Here is a 21,270-nt window from a genome sequence, read left to right as displayed (position 1 = left end):
AATGGCACATGCCTTTCTCACAGCATATCATTTCAAGAGTCTTTGAATTCTTATCCCATTCATTTTCACTTTACTTTACTTTAAAGACAAATTATTTTGGTTTGATACCTCTGTAATGTTGAAGATCAAAAATCCTTCATTTCCATAGACTCAGCAAAGTGGATAAATACTCCAATATCCTAAAAGTTTTTTTTTTTTTTTTTTTTTGCATCAATGCCTCAAATAAGAACATTTTTTTTTTCTTATTAAAACAAAAATAACACAAAACAGAAACAAATTCCTCACTACAAGCCGAGGGCAGAAACATCTTTCAACATGTTAAAAACTGTTGCTATTAATGTCTTCATTTTAAAATGCTGCATTTGTAACCTGAAAAAACGAGTGGGTTCTGTGTTACTTTTACGTTCAAATGATGGTGAACTACTTTTGACTGTTGGGTTTATAATTTCTAATCTTTTATTTTAAAAAATTACCTTCTGCAGATGATGTAGAAAATAAAAGTTGAAGTGGTTTTGTTTTCTTCAGATAGTATTTAATTTGCCTTTCATCCTAAAGGATAAAAAAGAGAGATAATTTAAATTTGAGTCACATATCTTTCAAGAACAGTTCTGGGATTTGTTCTATTCTTGAAAGTGAAAGCCAAGTATATTAACTGAATGTTACCATACCTTGAAGCTAAGTACAATTTGAGTTTGAAAAATGGGACTCTTGCCTCTTTCCAGAATGATCAGCTTTAGAGTTCTGCTGTGTTGAATAACTAATTAAGCACTGCCCACACTAAAAAGCAGATAAAGGCTTAACCCAAAGTATTTGATCTCATGAATTCACTTCCTCATTGGGATGGGTTGTCTTTTTTATATATAATGTTATTTATTTTAAATAAATAATGTTATTTAAAAAAACAATGTTATTTATGCATGTCCGATGTACCTATAATCATGCTCATTTAATCAGGACACTTTTTGATGGTTGCTGACATGAACAAGTCTACCTGAATTTCTGTGTGTATTACCTGTATGTATATTCAGCTAAACCAAAAGGGAAATGGACTTAAGTATGGATCTAGGTCCACAGTAACAAATAAAATAATGACTAATTATTTATGTAACTTTCAGCATTGCTGAAAATGATTTAGTACATTGCCCTTCTTTGATCCAGACTTGTACACTGTAATACACTAAGAATCTAAGCCAAAGCACTTATTTGTATTTAATTGCCACAGTGTGTGCATTAAATCATCATTTCTAAAATCTTGATTTATCAATATTTGATAATTTTTTCTGCTCTATGAAATCATTTCTGTGAATTAGCTTCAATCTTGGCCAGTGCTGAAGCTTAGGCTGAGGCTAGACACACAATAAAAGCCCCCCAAAAATGTTCCTTAACTCCTTGCTGAATTTTCCATATGCTGGGTACTTAAATTTTGTATGCATATCATATTTAAATCATATCAATAGCTAAGTCACTATTTTGAGTAGTCTTTTACTCTATTCTTCATGAAGACATATATGGATGCATATGTGTATGTGACTGTGTGGTTACATGAATGCCATTTCTCAGAATATTTTCCTTCTTATACTTGATCATGGAAAAGTCATAACTTTATACAGAGCTTCATCTTAGGATAGTTTCTTCTTCAGTTTCCACTTTGAATCTGTATATGTACATAGTTATCATAGAAATAATTTAAAGTGATCAGTCTTTGGTAAATCATGCAAGACCTATGTTTGCACAAAGGTAATTTGGAATTTATAAATTTTAATAAGAAAGACATTGAATAAAAAATAATAACAGTTTGTATTTCCTCTAACTTAGCAGCCACCACATTGTATAAGGTCTGTCTGTAGAAAATTCTTTTATTGGAAATAAGTAAATTGATTTCAAAGTTATATTTTAACTAGATCTATAAATATCATGGAGAAGGCAATGGCACCCCACTCCAGTACTCTTGCCTGGAAAATCCCCTGGACTAAGGAGCCTGGTAGGCTGCAGTCCATGGGGTCGATAAGAGTCGGACACGACTGAGCAACTTCACTTTCAATTTTCACTTTTATGCATTGGAGAAGGAAATGGCAACCCACTCCAGTATTCTTGCCTGGAGAATCCCAGGGACGGGGGAGCCTGGTGGGCTGCCGTCTATGGGGTTGCACAGAGTCGGACACAACTGAAGCGACTTAGCAGCAGCAGCAGCATAAATATCAATCAAGGCTGAAACACATTAGTGATTCCATGGTGGAATCCATTAGGAATCACATAGTCTATAACTGATTATCTGAGCCTAGAGAGGGCTCAAAGTATGTTCAAACTCTTTGCTCACTAAACTACTTGAGAATTATCTTTAAACACTGATAAGTTTAAATTTTTAAAACAAAGTGTTGAGTGTGGTGGCTCAGGTGGTAAAGAATTTACCTACAATGCAGGAGAACTTGGTTCAATTCCTTAGTTGGGAAGATCCCCTGGAAAAGGGAATAGCTACCCACTCCAATATCCTTGCTTGGAGAATGCCATGGACAGAGGATCCTGGAAGGCTGCAATCCATGGGGTCACAAGGAGTCAGACACAACTGAGTCCTAAATGACTCAGTTCATTGGCCGAACATTTTAAAATAATTTAGCCACTTCATTCAAAGAAGCACCTCATTGAAGAAGACTCTGATGTTGGGAAAGATTGAAGGCAAAAGGAGAAAAGGGCAGTAGAGGATAAGATGATTATCATCAACAACTCAATGGACATGAATTTGAGCAAACTCCAGGAGATAGTGAAGGACAGGGAAGCCTCGTGTGCTGCAGTGCATAGGGTGGCAAAGAGTTGAACATGACTTAGCAACTGAACACCAACACTTGTTTTTCAAACTCAGAGTAGCACAGTAAAAAATATGAGACCCAATCCATACTTATAATAGTTATATAATTGCCTCATTTTAGAATGTATATAAAAATAATATATGGAATGCTTTCCTTAACAAAATTCTGAAATAAATCAACATCAGAACATATTATTTCAATACTACAGAAGCTCATTTTTGCCTCTATATGAGATTTAATATCAGGGGCTGAGAAGCAATCCATTATCATTATAATGTGTGATTAAAAATGGATGAACCTAGGTGTTTTTCCACAAAATCAGAGGAATACTTCCAATACAACCATGTAGAGGACCTTCACTTTTAAGTTTGAATAGTTTGCCTTATACACACATTCTCATCTTCAAGCCTTTGAAAGATTCATCTGGTAAAGCTTCCAGATGAATATTAAAAAAAGAAAAAACAAAAAAAAACTGTGAATAGTTTATCAAAATTATAAATCCAAAGGCCTACTTGACTTCCCAAATCTGGTTTCCCTGGTCCTCTTTGCATAGCAGTCCAAACACCAGTATCCACAGTCATTCTTCAAAGGTGTATCCTTCTGTCAGGGTGAGTATAGTCCAGCATTCACGTAACCAATATGGATCTCCAGAGCTTGTTCCCCAAAGCCCCTGAGTGTCTCTTTTGATTTAACTTTATACTGGAATGTATACCACTATGAGATTAAAAAATGATCAAGCAGCATCGGGAAACCTAAAATGTTGTAAAACACATAAATTACATTTTATTCCTCAGGCTTCAAACACAAATTGAGAAATACTCAAATTAAATTTATTTACTTCCCATACCTCAAAACTGAAAAATAATAATAGCACAAGGCAGTTGCCAACAGAGGCAAAATTCAAAATTTTGCAATTGAGTAGAATCAGACAGAAAATGTCCTATAACTTTTGAGGACTCTCAACTATAATGACCTAAAGAGAAAAGGAAAACTTGCCCTTGGAATAAATTTTAATTTGAGGACTTCAAAATTCCAGTTAATCTGAAACACACAGATATATTCAATTTTGCAGAATAGGCTCACTACGTTATGAATTTTTATTTCACAACCAATATCAACAGTAGTAAATTGTTATCTAAGCAATTTAGGGGGGAAAAACCAATAAATTCTGAAAAAAAGATCAGATTATTTGGGGAAAATATCAAAAGAATTAAACTTTTATATATTCCGTTAGCAATTGCTTCACTGTTAAAAGTTTCATTAAATACTCCTAAGACAATGTATTATTTCATTTACAAAGTATGTAACTATGTAATTATGAACCAATGGAATTAGACACTAGTCTGCGAGCCTTTACATAACAAACTACTTTGCAATTGGGAAAACATTTTTATAAATGCTTATTGATCTTCATATAAACTGTGAGATAGGCAGAAAAGTCTTTACCATCTCTATTTTCTAGTTTGGGACCCTAAAATTCAGTGACATTAGGAGACATGTCTGAGAATAATGTGTGAACCTCCAATTTTTTGCTACTAGACCTACAAATTTTTTGTAAGTCCCAAATATAAAAGGCTAATCAGACAGTGCGATAGAGGGGAAGTCTGAGCCTCTGTGAGGAATAAAGGCAAGTCATCCAAAATCTATGAAGTTTATGTAAATTAGAGGATAATCTTTTCAGACTACATAGTTATCATGTAAGGTACACTTTTTTTTTTAATGACTGCCATGTTTAAGCAAATTACACAAGTATAAACCAATTATCAAATTTTTGACAACCAGTTTGAGGTACAAGAATGATCAGAATTGTTGATGTAAATGTCCTAAAACAAATGGAAAAGAAAAAGAATAGAGTTCCTCAATGTTTTATACAGGATAAGGTTTGCAGTTTGCTTTTTTTTTTTTTTTTAATAAAATCTTTCCCTGACATATCAGATGGTCTGAGTATATCTTAAAACATTCATTCTATCCATTTAAAAAAGGGGGTTCTCCTGTTAAAGGGGCACAGGCAGGACAGAGACCACAGTCTCCATGATTCAGAGCAGTGCACAACTGGTGCACAGAAGTTGCATACATCATAGTGCAAGCAGCAAATCCCCATGCTCCATCAATTCCATATGGAGAAAAGAAGTGGGGAGGGCAAAGGAAAATGGTACATACGAGTCCATGATGGAGTGGCCTGGTAGGCTGGAAATACCTCCTGTCATTTCAAGATGAGGCTAATGAGCTGTGTCATAATAGGGTGTGGATCTCAAGTCCACCCAAAAAGGTGGAAAAAGGTCATGATTACCTTCACCACCACATGATTATCAGTGTACCACCCCTAGAAATCAGAGTCACAAGTGATTTGGAAACTTTTTGTTTAGTTTTGCTTTTTGAAAAGAAATCACAAGATATTGAAACAAATATCATTGTTTGGCTTAATTCAGGTATTCTTCATTAAACAGTACACAGACTTTATTGAGCGATTGAAAATATACACAAGGAACAATAGCTTTTTCTCTGATTTTTTCTTTTTTTAATTTGACTTTCTTCCCTTTAAATAACCCAGTTTTCAATCATGAAAAGGGCACTTGTTTCTACAGTAGCTGTGCTCTGCTTGTTCAGTTCCAAGTACTGTTTCCAAGCTTCTTCCTTGCCATTGCTGAGGTTACATCTCCATTTGCTCAGTAAGCAAATTCTAGAAGGTTGCAAGGATTGACCCCCTAAGTTGTTCTTTCAGATTCTATTTCTCCATAGAGTTCAGCTAATGTTTTAAACTCGGGCCCCCAGTCTCCAAGGTACTGATAATCCTGGTCTGACTGAGTAGTTGCTGAATCCAGGGAGCTGATGGATCCAGCTTCTGATCTCTGACCCTCGTAGGCGTAAGTCTGCAGAGAGTCATAAGGAGGAACGCTGGGGTCTAGGTCGGCTTCCGCTAGTCTTTGCTTAATAAATTCCTGAACATCTATACTTTCCAGGGTGGACAATGTCTGGTGCCTGCGGTTAAGTTTCACTTCCGGTCTGATATCTCTGCGGTACTTTAGCTCCTCAGCAGCAGATGGATTCCTCAAGGCGGTGATGTCAAAGGCCTCCGTGTCTTCCTCGCCGCCCCCCTCGTCATCGTAGGTGACCACATTCTCCCGCACATCCTCCTCTGAAATGATCAGGGGCTCTTTTTTGCTGCGTCTCAGGGTGATGAAGAGTACAACAATCGCTAAGCAAAAACAGAAAGAGGATGAAGAGTTAGAAAAAAGAACATTTTTGGAGATTGGACATCAGCAATTTCCAACTATTCTCATCAGCTTTGTTTCATTTGGGCTTACATTGTGATCTCTGCACTCTCTAAATACCACCGCAAGAATTTTTAATAGTCCGAAGAATGTAGAAAATGATTATCCCTACAAAACAATGGGAATAGTTGATCTGGTGAACCCCATGATATTCTCATTTGCCAGGCTATGCTTTCAGGATTCCTGACTTGTGATTGTCTAACCACTCATTGTTTACACTGAGGGGAATAGATGATGGAAAAGCAATATGAAATTCTGACTGGAAAAATAATTGTGTGTGGAGGGGTCAATCTATAGATATTAATTCATCTAAAGATGCATACACTAAAAGCAGGGTATTTTAAGTTTTTGTAAAACAGGAAGAAGGAGCCCCTATCTTTAACCCTTTTTGATTCTGGGTAGGAATAAAAGCAGGGATATTTTACATGGTTCATCTCTTGTCCATTATCCTTTAGAATGATGTTATCAGGCTGTAATTATTCCATTTAACTATCAGATTTCAAAATATGTTATTTATTTTTATGTTCATGTAGAAATATTTCCATTTACACAATGTTCTTTACATAAAACTTTTATTTAATGCTCAAAATAGAGCTGGGATATCCTCACTTTTAAATTGAAAAAACTGAGACTCAGGAAAAATTACATGAGTAAATACTGTATAAGTTTAGGTCATACAAATGGTGGGTGGAAAAGCTGGGGCTCTAGTTTATTACTTTTCACATTAAAGGTGATTATATTTCCATTGCCATATTCAACTTTAGTATTTTAAAAATATAGAACATGAAAAAGTACATAGAACTGAGTGTCCTGTTGGATGTGTGTCTTAGGGAAATTTTTCCAAATACAGTGAATACTTTCTTATTACCAGTAATGTAGCCACTGGGTAAATTGATAGAAATTTATCCTGGGTATTTTACTTTGGTTGTTCTTTCATTACTTTCAAATTATTCAGTTGGATAGTATTAAATCATTACTAAACAGAATTATCTCATTTTACTTTTTGTCATTAGGCCCAAGGTCTTTTACTTCATCTCTACAGACTGTGTTCTTCTCGGTTAGCTGATACTCTACATTTTATTATAACAAGTATTAGGTTCACTCTTATTTTAAAATCTCAATATGATAATCAGAGAAGTAAATTCAAATGGAATGTAGGATTACTAGATTTAATGAATAATTCAGGACACCCAACTAAATGTGAATTTGAGATGGTAACAACAACAAAAATATACTATATGTATAACATGAGATGAAACAGCAAAAATACATGTAAAATGTATGTATATGTGTACACATAAACAACATATATTATATACTGTGTGTACATATATATATATATATATATATATATATAATTATGTCCAAAGCAATATGGATATATTTTATGGAAACATTAAAAAAAGATATATATAATATAGATTTATCTCACTATTATGCATGGGGCATATTTTTGCTTATAATTTAAGTATGAAAGTTAAAGTGTTAGGCACTCAATTATTTCTGACTGTTTGTCACCCCTATGGACTGTAGCCTGCCAGGCTCCTCTGTCCATGGGATTCTACAGGCAAGAATATTGGAGTGGGTTGCCATTCCCTTCTCCAGGGAATCTTTCTGCCCCAGGGATCAAATCTGGGTCTCCTGCATTGCAGGCAGATTCTTTACTGTCTGAACAATCAGGGAATATATATATATATATATATATCTCAATACAACTTTATATATATATATACTTATATATATACATGTACATATGCATACATATATGTGTATATGCATAGCATAAGTATGTCTTGTTTAATATATCTGAAGGTGTGTAAGTGCATACATATACATACATGCATAAACACCTACAGATCTATAATTTTATACAAATTTCACACTTCTTTGCTGTATTTTGTCTATTTATCTATTTATTTATATATGTATATTATATTTTACTTGGAAATCCTGATTATATGTAAGCTTAAATAAATGATCATAAAGCAAACACCGGGTTAGCTATCCTCTGATAAAGAACATACCTGATACCCTAGAAACAACCCTTCTATACCTCCCTTCCCCTCTAAAAAGTAACTTCTATTCTTCATTTTTTTATTATTTCCTTGCTTGTCTTCATATAGTTTACCCCCCTTTTATGATAGCCCTAAACTAGATAAGTGTTGCTGAATTTGAACTATATATCATAGTGTGTACATGCTTTGAAGTCTTGAAAATATGGAGAGGAAAAAGAATAGGCATTCAAGCCAGAAGTGGATAGGATAATTATGAGAGAGAGGTCTACCATATGTGTAAAGAGAGGGTCACAATACTGGGAGGAGTCTAAATTTGAGGCAGGTGGAAGACTGTGGGAATGAAGAAAAAACAAAAAAGACAAAACATCTTTACAGAGAGTTAAGGAATCATCTGGAAATGTAAGGAGTAAAAGGATACTGACTGGGTAATGTGAAAATGCAATGGGGAAATTAGAGTTGACATGGTAAAGCTTTGATCACTGTGTTTGGAAGGGAGTGATCACAGAAAAGGCTGGAAATGAAATGCTGATTCTACATATGACCCTGCTTCATAAATGCTCTGTTACAGAGTACAATACTTTTCTATTCACATGACTTACTCTTTTAGCTGAATGCCATCAGTATTTGATATCTCACTATTTATTTTAGTGTAAATTCAGCGTATAGCCTTTAAATTCAGTAGCCCAAGCAGAATCCTCAAGTAACATACTTCATTCTATCCAGAGGTTTATATTTATTATCCACCATATATTTCTGCTCATCATTATGGTTATGTGAGGAGGCTGTTCTAGATTAAAATATCTACTGATAGTTCTACACACTGCCTAATTTATTATAATAAAATTTCTTAGTGTTTTCAATAAATTAAGCTATTTTTCCTTATGTTCAAATGGCTGATGATGGATGTCAAGGGACTTTATGTGATGTATAACAGGGAGAATGTGATCAATACTATTACTAAAGTATGGAAGTAATATACATCCCTTACTAATACTAGTATTCTATTTGCCTAATGTAACATATTTGATAATGCTGGATTTATTGTTATGATAGCTTCTGCTGCTGCTGCTGCTAAGTCGCTTCAGTCGTGTCCATCTCTGTGCGACCCCAGAGACAGCAGCCCACCAGGCTCCACCATCCCTGGGATTCTCCAGGCAAGAATGCTGGAGTAGGTTTGCCATTACCTTCTCCAATGCATGAAAGTGAAAAGTGAAAGTGAAATAACTCAGTCATGTTTGACTCTTTGCGACCCCATGGACTGCAGCCTACCAGGCTCCTCTGTCCATGGGATTTTCCAGGCAAGAGTACTGGAGTGGGTTGCCATTGCCTTCTCCATGATAGCTTCTAGTTGCTTAAAAAGCTATCCCTGACTTATATGGGTTGATTCAAAATATAGATGCTAGTTAAATTCGAATGTACAGTTTTACATCTATTTCTTTCTAGGCAAAGAGAGTTACTTGCCAGTGACAAATGATTCCTAGATTTGTTGCATACCTGTTTATTATAAAGATCAATATATAATTATCCATACAATCTGGAACACTTTTAAGGGTGTAAAGGGATTTCACTTATAATTACAACAGAATATCAGGACACATATGGACATACAGTCCCTTTGAAAGTAAAAGTGTGAGTCTCTCAGTCTTGTCTGACTCTTTGTTGACCCCATGAACTGTAGCTTGCCAGGCTCCTCTGTCCATGGAATTCTCCAGGCAAGAATACTGCTGTAGGTAGCCATCCCCTTCTCCAGGAGATCTTCCCTACCAGGGATGGAACCCAGGTCTCCTGCATTACAGGAAGATTCTTCACCATCTGAGCCACACCGTACTAATTAGTGTGAAACCGTCACGTGTGCGTGCTCAGCCGCTTCAGTCACGTCCAACTCTGTGAGACACTGTGAACCGTAGCCCACCAGACTCCTCTGTCCATGGGGTTCTCCAGGCAAGAATACTTGAGTGGGCTGCCATGCCTTCCTCCAGGGGATCTTCCCCACCCAGGGATCGAACCCACATCTCTCTACGTCTCCTGCATTGGCAGGTGGGTTCTTTAGCACTAGCGCCACCTGGGATAGTCAATGGCAAATTTAAATCAACTCAGAGAAGAATATGGATGCAGAGAAGAATGTGGAAGTTACATTCCTAATGTCTCTCTTTACACTCATGTTTGTTTAGTAGATGTTTCTGGAGCAGATGGCACACAGCAGATAATCCATAAACAATTTTTATGTGGATGAACAAAAAAATTTTTCTGAGAGTGACAATGTGACACTGGGTTAATTGAGTCTTCATGAATAGTAATTGTCTCACTAGGAAAATAATTTTTAAATATTTAAAAAATCAGCTTCATGTTCCTAAAAATTCCAAAGACCTAAGTTTGCTTGAAAGTATTTCTTAAAGTTTGAAAAACAAAATGCTTCCCTAAAATCGCAAGGCCAAATTTATTTAAAGAGAACGAGTATCAAAATGAATCAAATGTATTCTTTTTAATGGCTGAGTAATACTCCATTGTGTATATGTACCACAGCTTTCTTATCCATTCATCTGCTGATGGACATCTAGGTTGCTTCCATGTCCTGGCTATTATAGACAGTGCTGCAATGAACATTGGGGTACAGGTGTCTCTTTCCCTTCTGGTTTCCTCAGTGTGTATGCCCAGCAGTGGGATTGCTGGATCATATTTGGCAAAACTAATACAATTATGTAAAGTTAAAAAATAAAATAAAATTAATTAAAAAAAAATAAAGAGAATGAGTGAAGATAATAATCATACTTGAAAGTTAAACCCAATTTTAAAACTGGCAGGCAAGTGATATATTTGAATTAATCCCTCACAGTATATCAAACCATAGACGTATAACAGGGTAGCACTTCTTTCAGTGTTTCATCTGAGAAAATATACTATGATAGAGCCACGGAGTTGTTGAAAATGAGAAAGAGAAATACAGAGCTTGTCCTCTGTTCAAAATTATATTATAAATGATTTCTGGTATTTTGCAGCTTAGTTATATGAACTGGGGTGAAATGAATAAATTGTAGTATTTGAAGGAAATGGCAACCCACTCCAGTATTCTTCCCTAGAAAATCCTATGGACAGAGGAGCCTGGTGCAGGCTACTGTCCATGGGGTCACAAAGAGTTGGACACGACTGAGCGACTTCACTTTGACTTTTCACTTTCATGCATTGGAGAAGGAAATGGCAACCCACTCCAGTGTTCTTGCCTGGAGAATCTGGGGACGGGGGAGCCTGATGGGCTGCCATCTATGGGGTCGCACAGAGTCGAACACGACTGAAGCGACTTAGCAGTAGCAGCAGCATCCTGATGAATATTTTATTCTTGGTTAGTGTATTTCTTTTATTTTCATTAAGTGTGACCAGGATTTTAATCCTGCATGATTCATTTCAAAGAAAATTAAAATGAATTTACCATATCATTATTTTATTCATTAAGAGATTCAAATTTGTGGAAACAGTTTTCTCTTTGTTTTCTTCTATATTATATTTACTTACTCATATAATCTTTCCAATACCCAGAGTACTAAGGGGTTTTGAATTTTCATAACTTAACTGACATACAACTTCCATTTGAATAAATTATGTATTGACTCCTAACATACCCCCCAAATACTTTTCATAGCAGATATTTTTACCCCTAAATATCACTGATTCTTTTTTTGTATCATCATATGTTAGCACTAAATTTGGTAGGATGAAGTGGCCCAAGTCAGGGAGATTATTTTATTAGGTTCTGTAGCCATAATTGGTAATGACACTTCTCACTGCAACTTATTTTTTCACACCCAGGGGAATCCATAAAGTCATTCATAATAACTCTGATGACAAACAGGTTTGCCACTTATCTTCTCATCAATTTTACTTCCTCTCCTAGCCCCTCAGTCTCCTCTTACCACATCCACCGTGATTCCCATGCAGGAGGAAATTTACATCCCCAAATAGGAGCAAACAACTTGGTGAATTCATCTAAGTCAGCTGATTATATGTGATGTGTGGACTATGAAGGTAGCTGGAAGAAGTCCATTTTAGATCCTGATAAAATGATCTCTTGCCCTGGTTTGCTCTGCCCACAGTTCTGGACCCTCTGACAAGTAATGCAGTGGGTTGGGAAAGAGATGTCAGATGCCCAGGAGAGGAAGGGAATTCCAAGAACCCCATCCTCTAGCACCAAAAGGATTGCATCATAACAGCTCACTGTAAATTCTTTCCTATCCATTCCTTAAAAGGGATCTGAAAAGTTAATCCTGACAAAATATAACTCACAAGGTGCACATTTGGCACTTAAAGTTAGGCCCTTTGGTTTTCAAGCACCATTTTCTAGTAATTGATGTATACATAGATGGGGTCTACCAAATTGCAAAATATTGAATAATATCTAGCCTATAATAAAACATAAATAAGCAACAAAAATTCTTACAGATGACTGTAAGGTTATTCTAGTTGAAACTTCATTTTCATAGATTCATAAATAGAAGCAAAAATACCATGGTCTTGAGATCACACAATTAGTGGCAAAAATAGGGCTGAATTTCCACAATGCCAGTCATGTTCACAAAGAGCTACTAACTGAAACATTTCAGTATCAAAATATTAGTTTCATGATTTATTTAGCTGTTGAGGTTGAATGCAAATTCAGAATTACAAGTTCTAAAATAAAGTATTGCTACTTCTGATATTGCTGATATTTTTCTGGCAGCCTGTGAACTCACATATTAGTCAACATTATTTCAAAATTTGCTGGCATATTGAGTGCAGCACATTCACAGTGTTATCTTTCAGGATTTGAAATAGCTCAACTGGAATTCCATCACCTCCACTAGCTTTGTTCGTAGTGATGCTTTCTAAGGCCCACTTGACTTCACATTCCAGATGTCTGGCTCTAGGTCAGTGATCACACCATCATGATTATCTGGGTTGTGAAGATCTTTTTTGTACAGTTCTTCAGTTTATTCCTGCCACCTCTTCTTAATATTTTGTGCTTCTGTTAGGTCCATAACATTTCTGTCTTTATGGAGCCCATCTTTGCATGAAATGTTCCTTTGGTATCTCTAATTTTCTTGAAGAGATCTCTAGTGTTTCCCATTCTGTTGTTTTCCTCTATTTCTTTGCACTGATTGCTGAGGAAGGCTTTCTTATCTCTTCTTGCTATTCTTTGGAACTCTGCATTCAGATGATTATATCTTTCCTTTTCTCCTTTGCTTCTCGCTTCTCTTCTTTTCACAGCTATTTGTAAGGCCTCCCCAGACAGCCACTTTGCTTTTTTGCATTTCTTTTCCATGGGGATGGTCTTGATCCCCGTCTCCTGTACAATGTGACAAACCTCCGTCCATAGTTCATCAGGCACTCTATCTATCAGATCTAGTTCCTTAAATCTATTTCTCACTTCCACTGTATAATAATAAGGGATTTGATTTAGGTCATACCTGAATGGTCTAGTGGTTTTCCCTGCTTTCTTCAATTTAGTCTGAATTTGGCAATAAGGAGTTCATGATCTGAGCCACAGTCAGCTTCTGTTGAAAGTGCTGCACTCAATATGCCAGCAAATTTGGAAAACTCAGCAGTGGCCACAGGATTTGAAAAGGTCAGTTTTCATTCCAATCCCAAAGAAAGGCAATGCCAAAGTGCTCAAACTACCACACAATTGCACTCATCTCACATGCTAGTACAGTAATGCTCAAAATTCTCCAAGCCAGGCTTCAGCAATACGTGAACTGTGAACTTCCAGATGTTCTAGCTGGTTTTAAAAAAGGCAGAAGAACCAGAAATTAAATTTCCAACATCCACTGTATCATCGAAAAAGCAAGAGAGTTCCAGAAAAACATTTATTTCTGCTTTATTGACTATGCCAAAGCCTTTTACTGTGTGGATCACAATCAACTGTGGAAAATTCTGAAAGTGATAGGAATACCAGACCACCTGAATGACTCTTGAGAAATCCATATGCAGGTCAGGAAGCAACAGTTAGAACTGGACATGGAACAACTGGTTCCAAATAGGAAAAGGAGTTCGTCAAGGCTGTATATTGTCACCCTGCTTATTTAACTTATATGCAGAGTACATCATGAGAAACGCTGGGCTGGAAGAAGCACAAGCTGGAATCAAGATTGCCAGGAGAAATATCAATAACCTCAGATAGGCAGATGACACCACCCTTATGGCAGAAAGTGAAGAAGAACTAAAAGGCGTCTTGATGAAAGTGAAAGTGGAGAGTGAAAAAGTTGGCTTAAAGCTCAACATTCAGAAAATGAAGATCATGGCATCTGGTCCCATCACTTCATGGGAAATAGATGGGGAAACAGTGGAAACAGTGTCAGACTATTTTGGGGGGCTCAAAAATCACTGCAGATGGTGACTACAGCCATGAAATTAAAAGATGCTTACTCCTTGGAAGAAAGTTATGACCAACCTAGATAGCATATTGAAAAGCAGAGACATTACTTTGCCAACAAAGGTCCGTCTAGTCAAGGCTATGGTTTTTCCAGTGGTCATGTATGAATGTGAGAGTTGGACTGTAAAGAAAGCTGAGCACCGAAGAATTCTAAACTGTGGTGTTGGAGAAGACTCTTGAGAGTCCCTTGGACTGCAAGGAGATCCAACCAGTCCATTCTGAAGGAGATCATCCCTGGGATTTCTTTGGAAGGAATGATGCTGAAGCTGAAACTCTAGTACTTTGGCCACCTCATGTGAAGAGTTGACTCACTGGAAAAGACTCTGATGCTGGGAGGGACTGGGGGCAGGAGGAGAAGGGGACGACAGAGGATGAGATGGCTGGAAGGCATCACTGACTCGATGGACGTGAGTCTCAGTGAACTTCAGGAGTTGGTGATGGGCAGGGAGGCCTGGCACGCTGTGATTCATGGGGTTGCAAAGAGTCAGACACGACTGAATGACTGAACTGAACTGAACTGATTTCAAAATTACAAATGTCTATATTTCAAGTTTGTGGGCCAGATATTTTCTCTATAACAATATATGCCCTTAAAATGCCATGAAAAATATAAATTACATTACAAATAATTATTGCTTAAACCCAAGGTTAAGAAATTCTGCAACTTTTGAATTATAGTGTAAAGACATTTGATTTTCAATAAAAATTGAAGGAGCAAACATATCAAATGTAACCTTTGTTTCATTAGCCCTGATGTATAGCATAATTTTTAGAAATATTCTCTTATTTACCTCAAAGTGGGGGAAAAAGCCATTTTCATAAAATCAATTAAAGGAATGTATTGTTTCATGAAATAATGAAATGATTTTTTATGTAATATAGGGGCTTTGCTTATAGCTCAGATGGTAATGAGTCCTCCTGCAATGTAGGAGACCCCAGTTCAAGTCCTAGGTCGGGATGGCCCACTGGAGAAGGTATAGGCTACCCACTCCAGTATTCTTGGGCTTCCCTTGTAGCTCAGCTGGTAAAGTATTATTTTATATAATATGCCTAAATGTACCTTACATTGATATCTGTCAGTTTTAAAGGTTTTAATCTTAGTATGCAAAATAATTTTCTGATGATAAATGAAAATAAAAGCCAAAGGTAACAGGTTCCACCACTGAAATATCTTTCAGAATAAGGACTTGGAAGAACTTATATTAATGTCAGAGTGTTCTTTTTTTTTTCTTTAATTGAAGTATAGTTGTCTTACAAAAAGTCACTGAGTTCTATTCTTTGTAGTTTCATTTAGGAAATGTAGAGGATTCAATGTTTGTAGCTGTTTATTCTTTGGGTTTTTTTTTTTTTTTTTTTTGGTTGTTGCTTTTGAAAAATACCATATGATATCACTTATATGTGGACTATAAAATATGGCACAAATGGCCCTATCTACAAAACAGAAACAGACTCACAGACATGGAGAACAGACTTGTGGCTACCAAGAGAGAGGGGGTTGGGGGAGAGGGTGAGAGAGGAGTTTGGGATTAGGAGACATAAACTATTGTATATAGGATGGATAAAGCACAGGTCCTACTGTATAGCACAGGGAATAATATCCTATGCTAAATCATAATGGAAGGGAACATGAAAAAAAGAATATATGTGTATAACTGAGTCACAACATTTCTTATCAACTATACTTTAAAAAATTAAATTAAAAAAAAGGGGAAAAAATCTGATTTTTCTGGTTGCCTTCACCACCATGCTTCTACTACAAAAGACTGTACTACAATGAAATAGCTCTTGTTATGAAGAGTTAAACCTCCATGCTTCAAATTGCCAAGTGCAATTGACACTTTTTGCTGCTCAATTTACTTAACTTTTAGGCAGTTTTTGCATGGTTCAATGCTCTGTCCTCCTTGATAGACTTATTTTCTTTGATTTTAGGACATCACCCTTACTAATTCTGTTCCTTCTTCTGTGATTTCTGCTTTGCTTTCCCTGGTATTTCATCCTTCTTGACTTGGTGATTGCACTGAAGTTTATCACAGCTCAGTCCTGGTCTATCCTTCTCTCTTCATCGTCTCTGGCTGTGGTGACATCAACAAAATGTATTTCTAGTGTCCCTCAGCTCTGGGAAGATCAATGAAGATCTTAAAGATTCACATTTAGCAAGAGATGAAAAGTCTCTGATACTGTTCTAACTCAGCTGCATATCTAGTTTATCCAAGATTGTTTTTGTTTGTTTGTTTGTTTGTTTTCTGTAATTTTTGGCTATTATACTCTTAGCCTTGGATACGTGTTTCTAGAAAAAACACCATATCATAAATATTAAATGTTTGCTTACTGACCTGAAATGGAGTGGGTAGCCTTTCCTTCCTAGAAAGGATCTTCCCAAGCCAGGGATCGATCCCAGGTCTCCCACTTTGCAGGTGGATTCTTTACCAGCTGAGCCATGAGGGAATGTGCTGGTCCAAATTATGCTGTGTCTGAGTGAGACAAATGTATTGTATTCCTAACTGGTTTGCCTACCTACTCTCTTGTCATCATGAGATCTGCTATCCACTTCATTCATAGCTGTCTTTGTTAAGCATACAGATGTTATGATGGGACACGCCTACTTTAAACTTCTCCTTGGACTCTTAAAACCAAACCCACCTTTTTTTTTTTTTTCATTTTACCCCATCCTTTCTACTCAGTCTCATGTCACCTTGATCTCCACTCCTCTGTAAAAGTAATTTGTCTTCTAACCCAGGAACAAAACAAGGGACAAGAATTTCTCTGTCTCACCAAAGTATGTATTTTGTTTGTTTTTCTAACATATACACATAAGTACAGAGAACAGAGCAAAATATATGGTGCTATGAGAAAGCTAGAGGGTGAAGATACACTGGAAACATATATACATACCCATTTAAACTCTAAATCAAAAGATTCTTTATATCTACCTTTCTTATAAAAAAATATCTGAATTTGCTGTCTCACTTTGTATAGTAATTCTAAAGAGTTTATAATAATATTGGTTTCAAATGCAGTTGGTAAGGTTTTGACTTATCAAAGAGAACATAAAATTAGAGAAATTATCTTCTTTTAAAATAAAATGTAATTCAATAAATTAAAATACATTAGTTTTAATTTAATAATAATATCTGATATCTCTGAGACCAAAAATTATTTTAGACTTAGTCCTGTAAATTCAACTGAAGTTGATGACCAAGTAATATTTTAGACTGATAGAAGTTTCTACAGGAAACTTTTTCTTTTTAATTGGTGGTCAGATTCATTGTAAATAATGTCACTTATGTTCTTTGAAATAAATTGGAAAAGCCCTTTCAATATGGGATTCAGAATACTTAATACCATTTCTTTCTAAAGTAGATCTTTTCTAAAAAGATTTATCCTACCCTTTCTTCTCACATTTCAACTCTCATTACATTCGAACCAAATTATTTCAAGATTAACTATGGTATCAAGAAGGTTATTTAAAAGAAAATCAGTGCAGTCAAGTTTTGGTATTACATAAAGCATTCCTAGCTCTAAAGTCTTGTTAAAATGACTCTGTCTCTGTCTGTCTCTGTTTTTGAACGCACCACTGTAGGGTACACTCAGAAATGCCATCATCCCTTAGGATTTAGAGTGACTTACCTAGGAGGATGACAACACACAGAAGAATAGCGATTAAAGCTCCTGTACTCAAACCAGCCGAGGACAGGAAGGCTTCGGCATGGCAGGTCCGCACGCGCCCATCTCTCTCGCATGCACAAACCCTGATGGTGAGGGTGCTGCTGCTGCTGAGAGAGGGGATTCCACCATCAGAGATCATAATGGGGAGATAATACACATCCTGAATAGTTCGACTAAATCTCCTCCGCCTTGTCAGAATGCTGGCTGTGTTATCTATGACAGACATAAGCAGAACAAAATGTACTTAGTAAAGCCGCCATTAAAGAGTCACATTTCCTTTAAAGGATAACATGGGTATGTGTATTTTTTTTTCTTTTATGAAATGGATAGAGGAACGTGAAGGGAGATTATTAACCAGTTACTAAAACTGGTTATTAAATGGAGAAAACTATGTGAAAAATTAATAAGGCCTGGACTAAAGGGGAGGGGAAATAGTGGATGACAGAGGAGGTAGAAGCAATAAACATTTGGCGTGTGGACATTTTAGCCAAAGGGTTGAAAGTGATTCATGGACACCAAACTCGGGGGTGAGCTAGTGTCCCTATCCCAAACCTGGTGACTCTGATAGAAACAGGTATCTATATGTTTAGCAAACTTCAAGTGAGGTTAATATACAAAAATGTTTAAGAACCATTGATACAGGTAATATATTTATGGAGACACCAGATAAACTGATACATTGTTTTACACTTGCAATTTGAAGAACTTTTGTTATAGTGCGAACACCATGGGGAAGTAAATGATGAATAAAATAGTTAATTCATATGGTAAATAATTGCATGATGACTTTTGTTTTTTTTTGTTTTTTTAAATTTATTTTAATTTTATTTTATTTTTAAACTTTACATAATTGTATTAGTTTTGCCAAACATCAAAATGAATCCGCCACAGGCATACATGTGTTCCCCATCCTGAACCCTCCTCCCTCCTCCCTCCTCCCTCCCCATACCATCCCTCTGGGTCGTCCCAGTGCACCAGCCCCAAGCATCCAGTATCGTGTATCGAACCTGGACTGGCAACTCGTTTCTTACATGATATTTTATATGTTTCAATGTCATTCTCCCAAATCTTCCCACCCTCTCCCTCTCCCACAGAGTCCATAAGACTGTTCTATACATCAGTGTCTCTTTTGCTGTCTCGTACACAGGGTTATTGTTACCATCTTTCTAAACTCCACATATATACGTTAGTATACTGTATTTATGTTTTTCCTTCTGGCTTACTTCACTCTGCATAATAGGCTCCAGTTTCATCCACCTCATTAGAACTGATTCAAATGTATTCTTTTTAATGGCTGAGTAATACTCCATTGTGTATATGTACCATAGCTTTCTTATCCATTCATCTGCTGATGGACATCTAGGTTGCTTCCATGTCCTGGCTATTATAAACAGTGCTGCGATGAACATTGGGGTACACGTGTCTCTTTCCCTTCTGGTTTCCTCAGTGTGTATGCCCAGCAGTGGGATTGCTGGATCATAAGGCAGTTCTATTTCCAGTTTTTTAAGGAATCTCCACACTGTTCTCCATAGTGGCTGTACTAGTTTGCATTCCCACCAACAGTGTAAGAGGGTTCCCTTTTCTCCACACCCTCTCCAGCATTTATTATTTGTAGACTTTTGGATCGCAGCCATTCTGACTGGTGTGAAATGGTACCTCATAGTGGTTTTGATTTGCATTTCTCTGATAATGAGTGATGTTGAGCATCTTTTCATGTGTTTGTTAGCCATCTGTATGTCTTCTTTGGAGAAATGTCTATTTAGTTCTTTGGCCCATTTTTTTATTGGGTCGTTTATTTTTCTGGAGTTGAGCTGTAGGAGTTGCTTGTATATTTTTGAGATTAGTTGTTTGTCAGTTGCTTCATTTGCTATTATTTTCTCCCATTCTGAAGGCTGTCTTTTCACCTTGCTAATAGTTTCCTTTGATGTGCAGAAGCTATGACTTTTGATCAATCCATACAACCATAAAAGGGAGAGGATGCCACATTCCTTACATTTTAGGGAAATTCATTTTTATTAGGAATAATAATTTTAACATGAATAACCTGAGTCCCATGGGGTAAAATGCCCCAAATCACAGAGCTAGACAATAATCAAGCTACGCCCCAATACATTCTAGAACCTGCTCAAAACAAGGATGCCATTTTACTGCCGCTTCTTCACCAGTTCACTGGCAGTTCATGTCGATGGCCTTGGATGCACTTAGGACATGTTTATTTCAGCATTGTTATTTCTCCTTCTGCATCTATTAGCTAAAGGATCCTTTAGGTGCACATTCGTATGTGCTGTTCAGAACTCCTGCATAGAGTGACTTGTTACCTGAACTGTAGATTGCTACCTGGCCCAAGGTCATATCCTTCTGGAGCAGCACATAATCAATGACTCATTAATTCAAGGTTATAAAGATCAAGTCACTTCTGCTAAATGCAGAAAACCTTGAAGGGCAAGCTTAATTCCAGCTTTCCCATGGGGTCAGCCATAGACATGTTCGAATTTTATGGTCGCTTAATTGCTCACTCTGCCCTTTCTTCCACTCGCACTGTGATCCATAACTGCTGATCTCGAAGGCAAACTGCAAGAAGCATCCTGTCCTCTAAGCTCCAGTCCAGAGCCTGCTTCCCAGAGAATCCAACGTTTGGCTACAGCTGCCAATTAATGATTTTTCACTATAAAGTTAGTAAATTGTTAGATAATTTAGGAATTCTTTTTCTCATATCAATTTCTATTATTCAGAAAATTGGAATTCTATTACTTATGAATATGCTTATGATAATTGATATAATATAGATATATTTTGATTGTATATTGCCAAACTAATCCAAAAAACAGGTAATATTTCAAACATTCAATGGAATACAGATAATAAAACACATGAGTGATTTATATATGTAAAACTTATATATAGATCTATATGAGTATATACATCTATATGAGTTGTTGAAGGTGTGTTATAGAATATAAATAATCTAATAAGTTACTACCAGTATTTTATTACTTGGGAGAAGAGAAATTTAAAGAAAAGTGTATTGATTGTCTACTCTGAAGCAGGTTTCAGAATGATGGAAAAAAAGAGGAGAAATTGCATCATATGTGTTTTTAAGAGTAAAACCATCA

At 36.4% G+C, this 21,270-nt stretch overlaps 1 protein-coding gene across 6 annotated transcripts in view; it reads right to left on the bottom strand.

Annotated features, from left to right (window-relative positions):
• Positions 1-5,147: 5,147 nt before the first annotated feature.
• Positions 5,148-21,270, bottom strand: part of CDH18 (cadherin 18) — a 1,273,978-nt gene continuing 1,257,855 nt past the window's right edge. For 3 of the 6 annotated variants that reach the window (XM_070774814.1, XM_070774815.1, XM_070774813.1), the window contains 2 exons: positions 18,119-18,370; positions 5,148-6,000 (listed from right to left, as the gene is read on the bottom strand). In XM_070774814.1, coding sequence (XP_070630915.1) covers positions 5,510-6,000; positions 18,119-18,370 — 743 coding nt within the window. In that variant the 3' untranslated portion in view covers positions 5,148-5,509. The remainder of the gene's footprint in view (positions 6,001-18,118; positions 18,371-21,270) is intronic. The other 3 variants (XM_070774817.1, XM_070774818.1, XM_070774816.1) reach the window with 3 other exon arrangements.

This window comes from Bos indicus, chromosome 20 (assembly GCF_029378745.1).
Source record: "Bos indicus isolate NIAB-ARS_2022 breed Sahiwal x Tharparkar chromosome 20, NIAB-ARS_B.indTharparkar_mat_pri_1.0, whole genome shotgun sequence".
NCBI classification, from domain to species: Eukaryota; Metazoa; Chordata; class Mammalia; order Artiodactyla; family Bovidae; genus Bos; species Bos indicus.
This window is presented reverse-complemented; position numbering and strand designations above follow the sequence as displayed.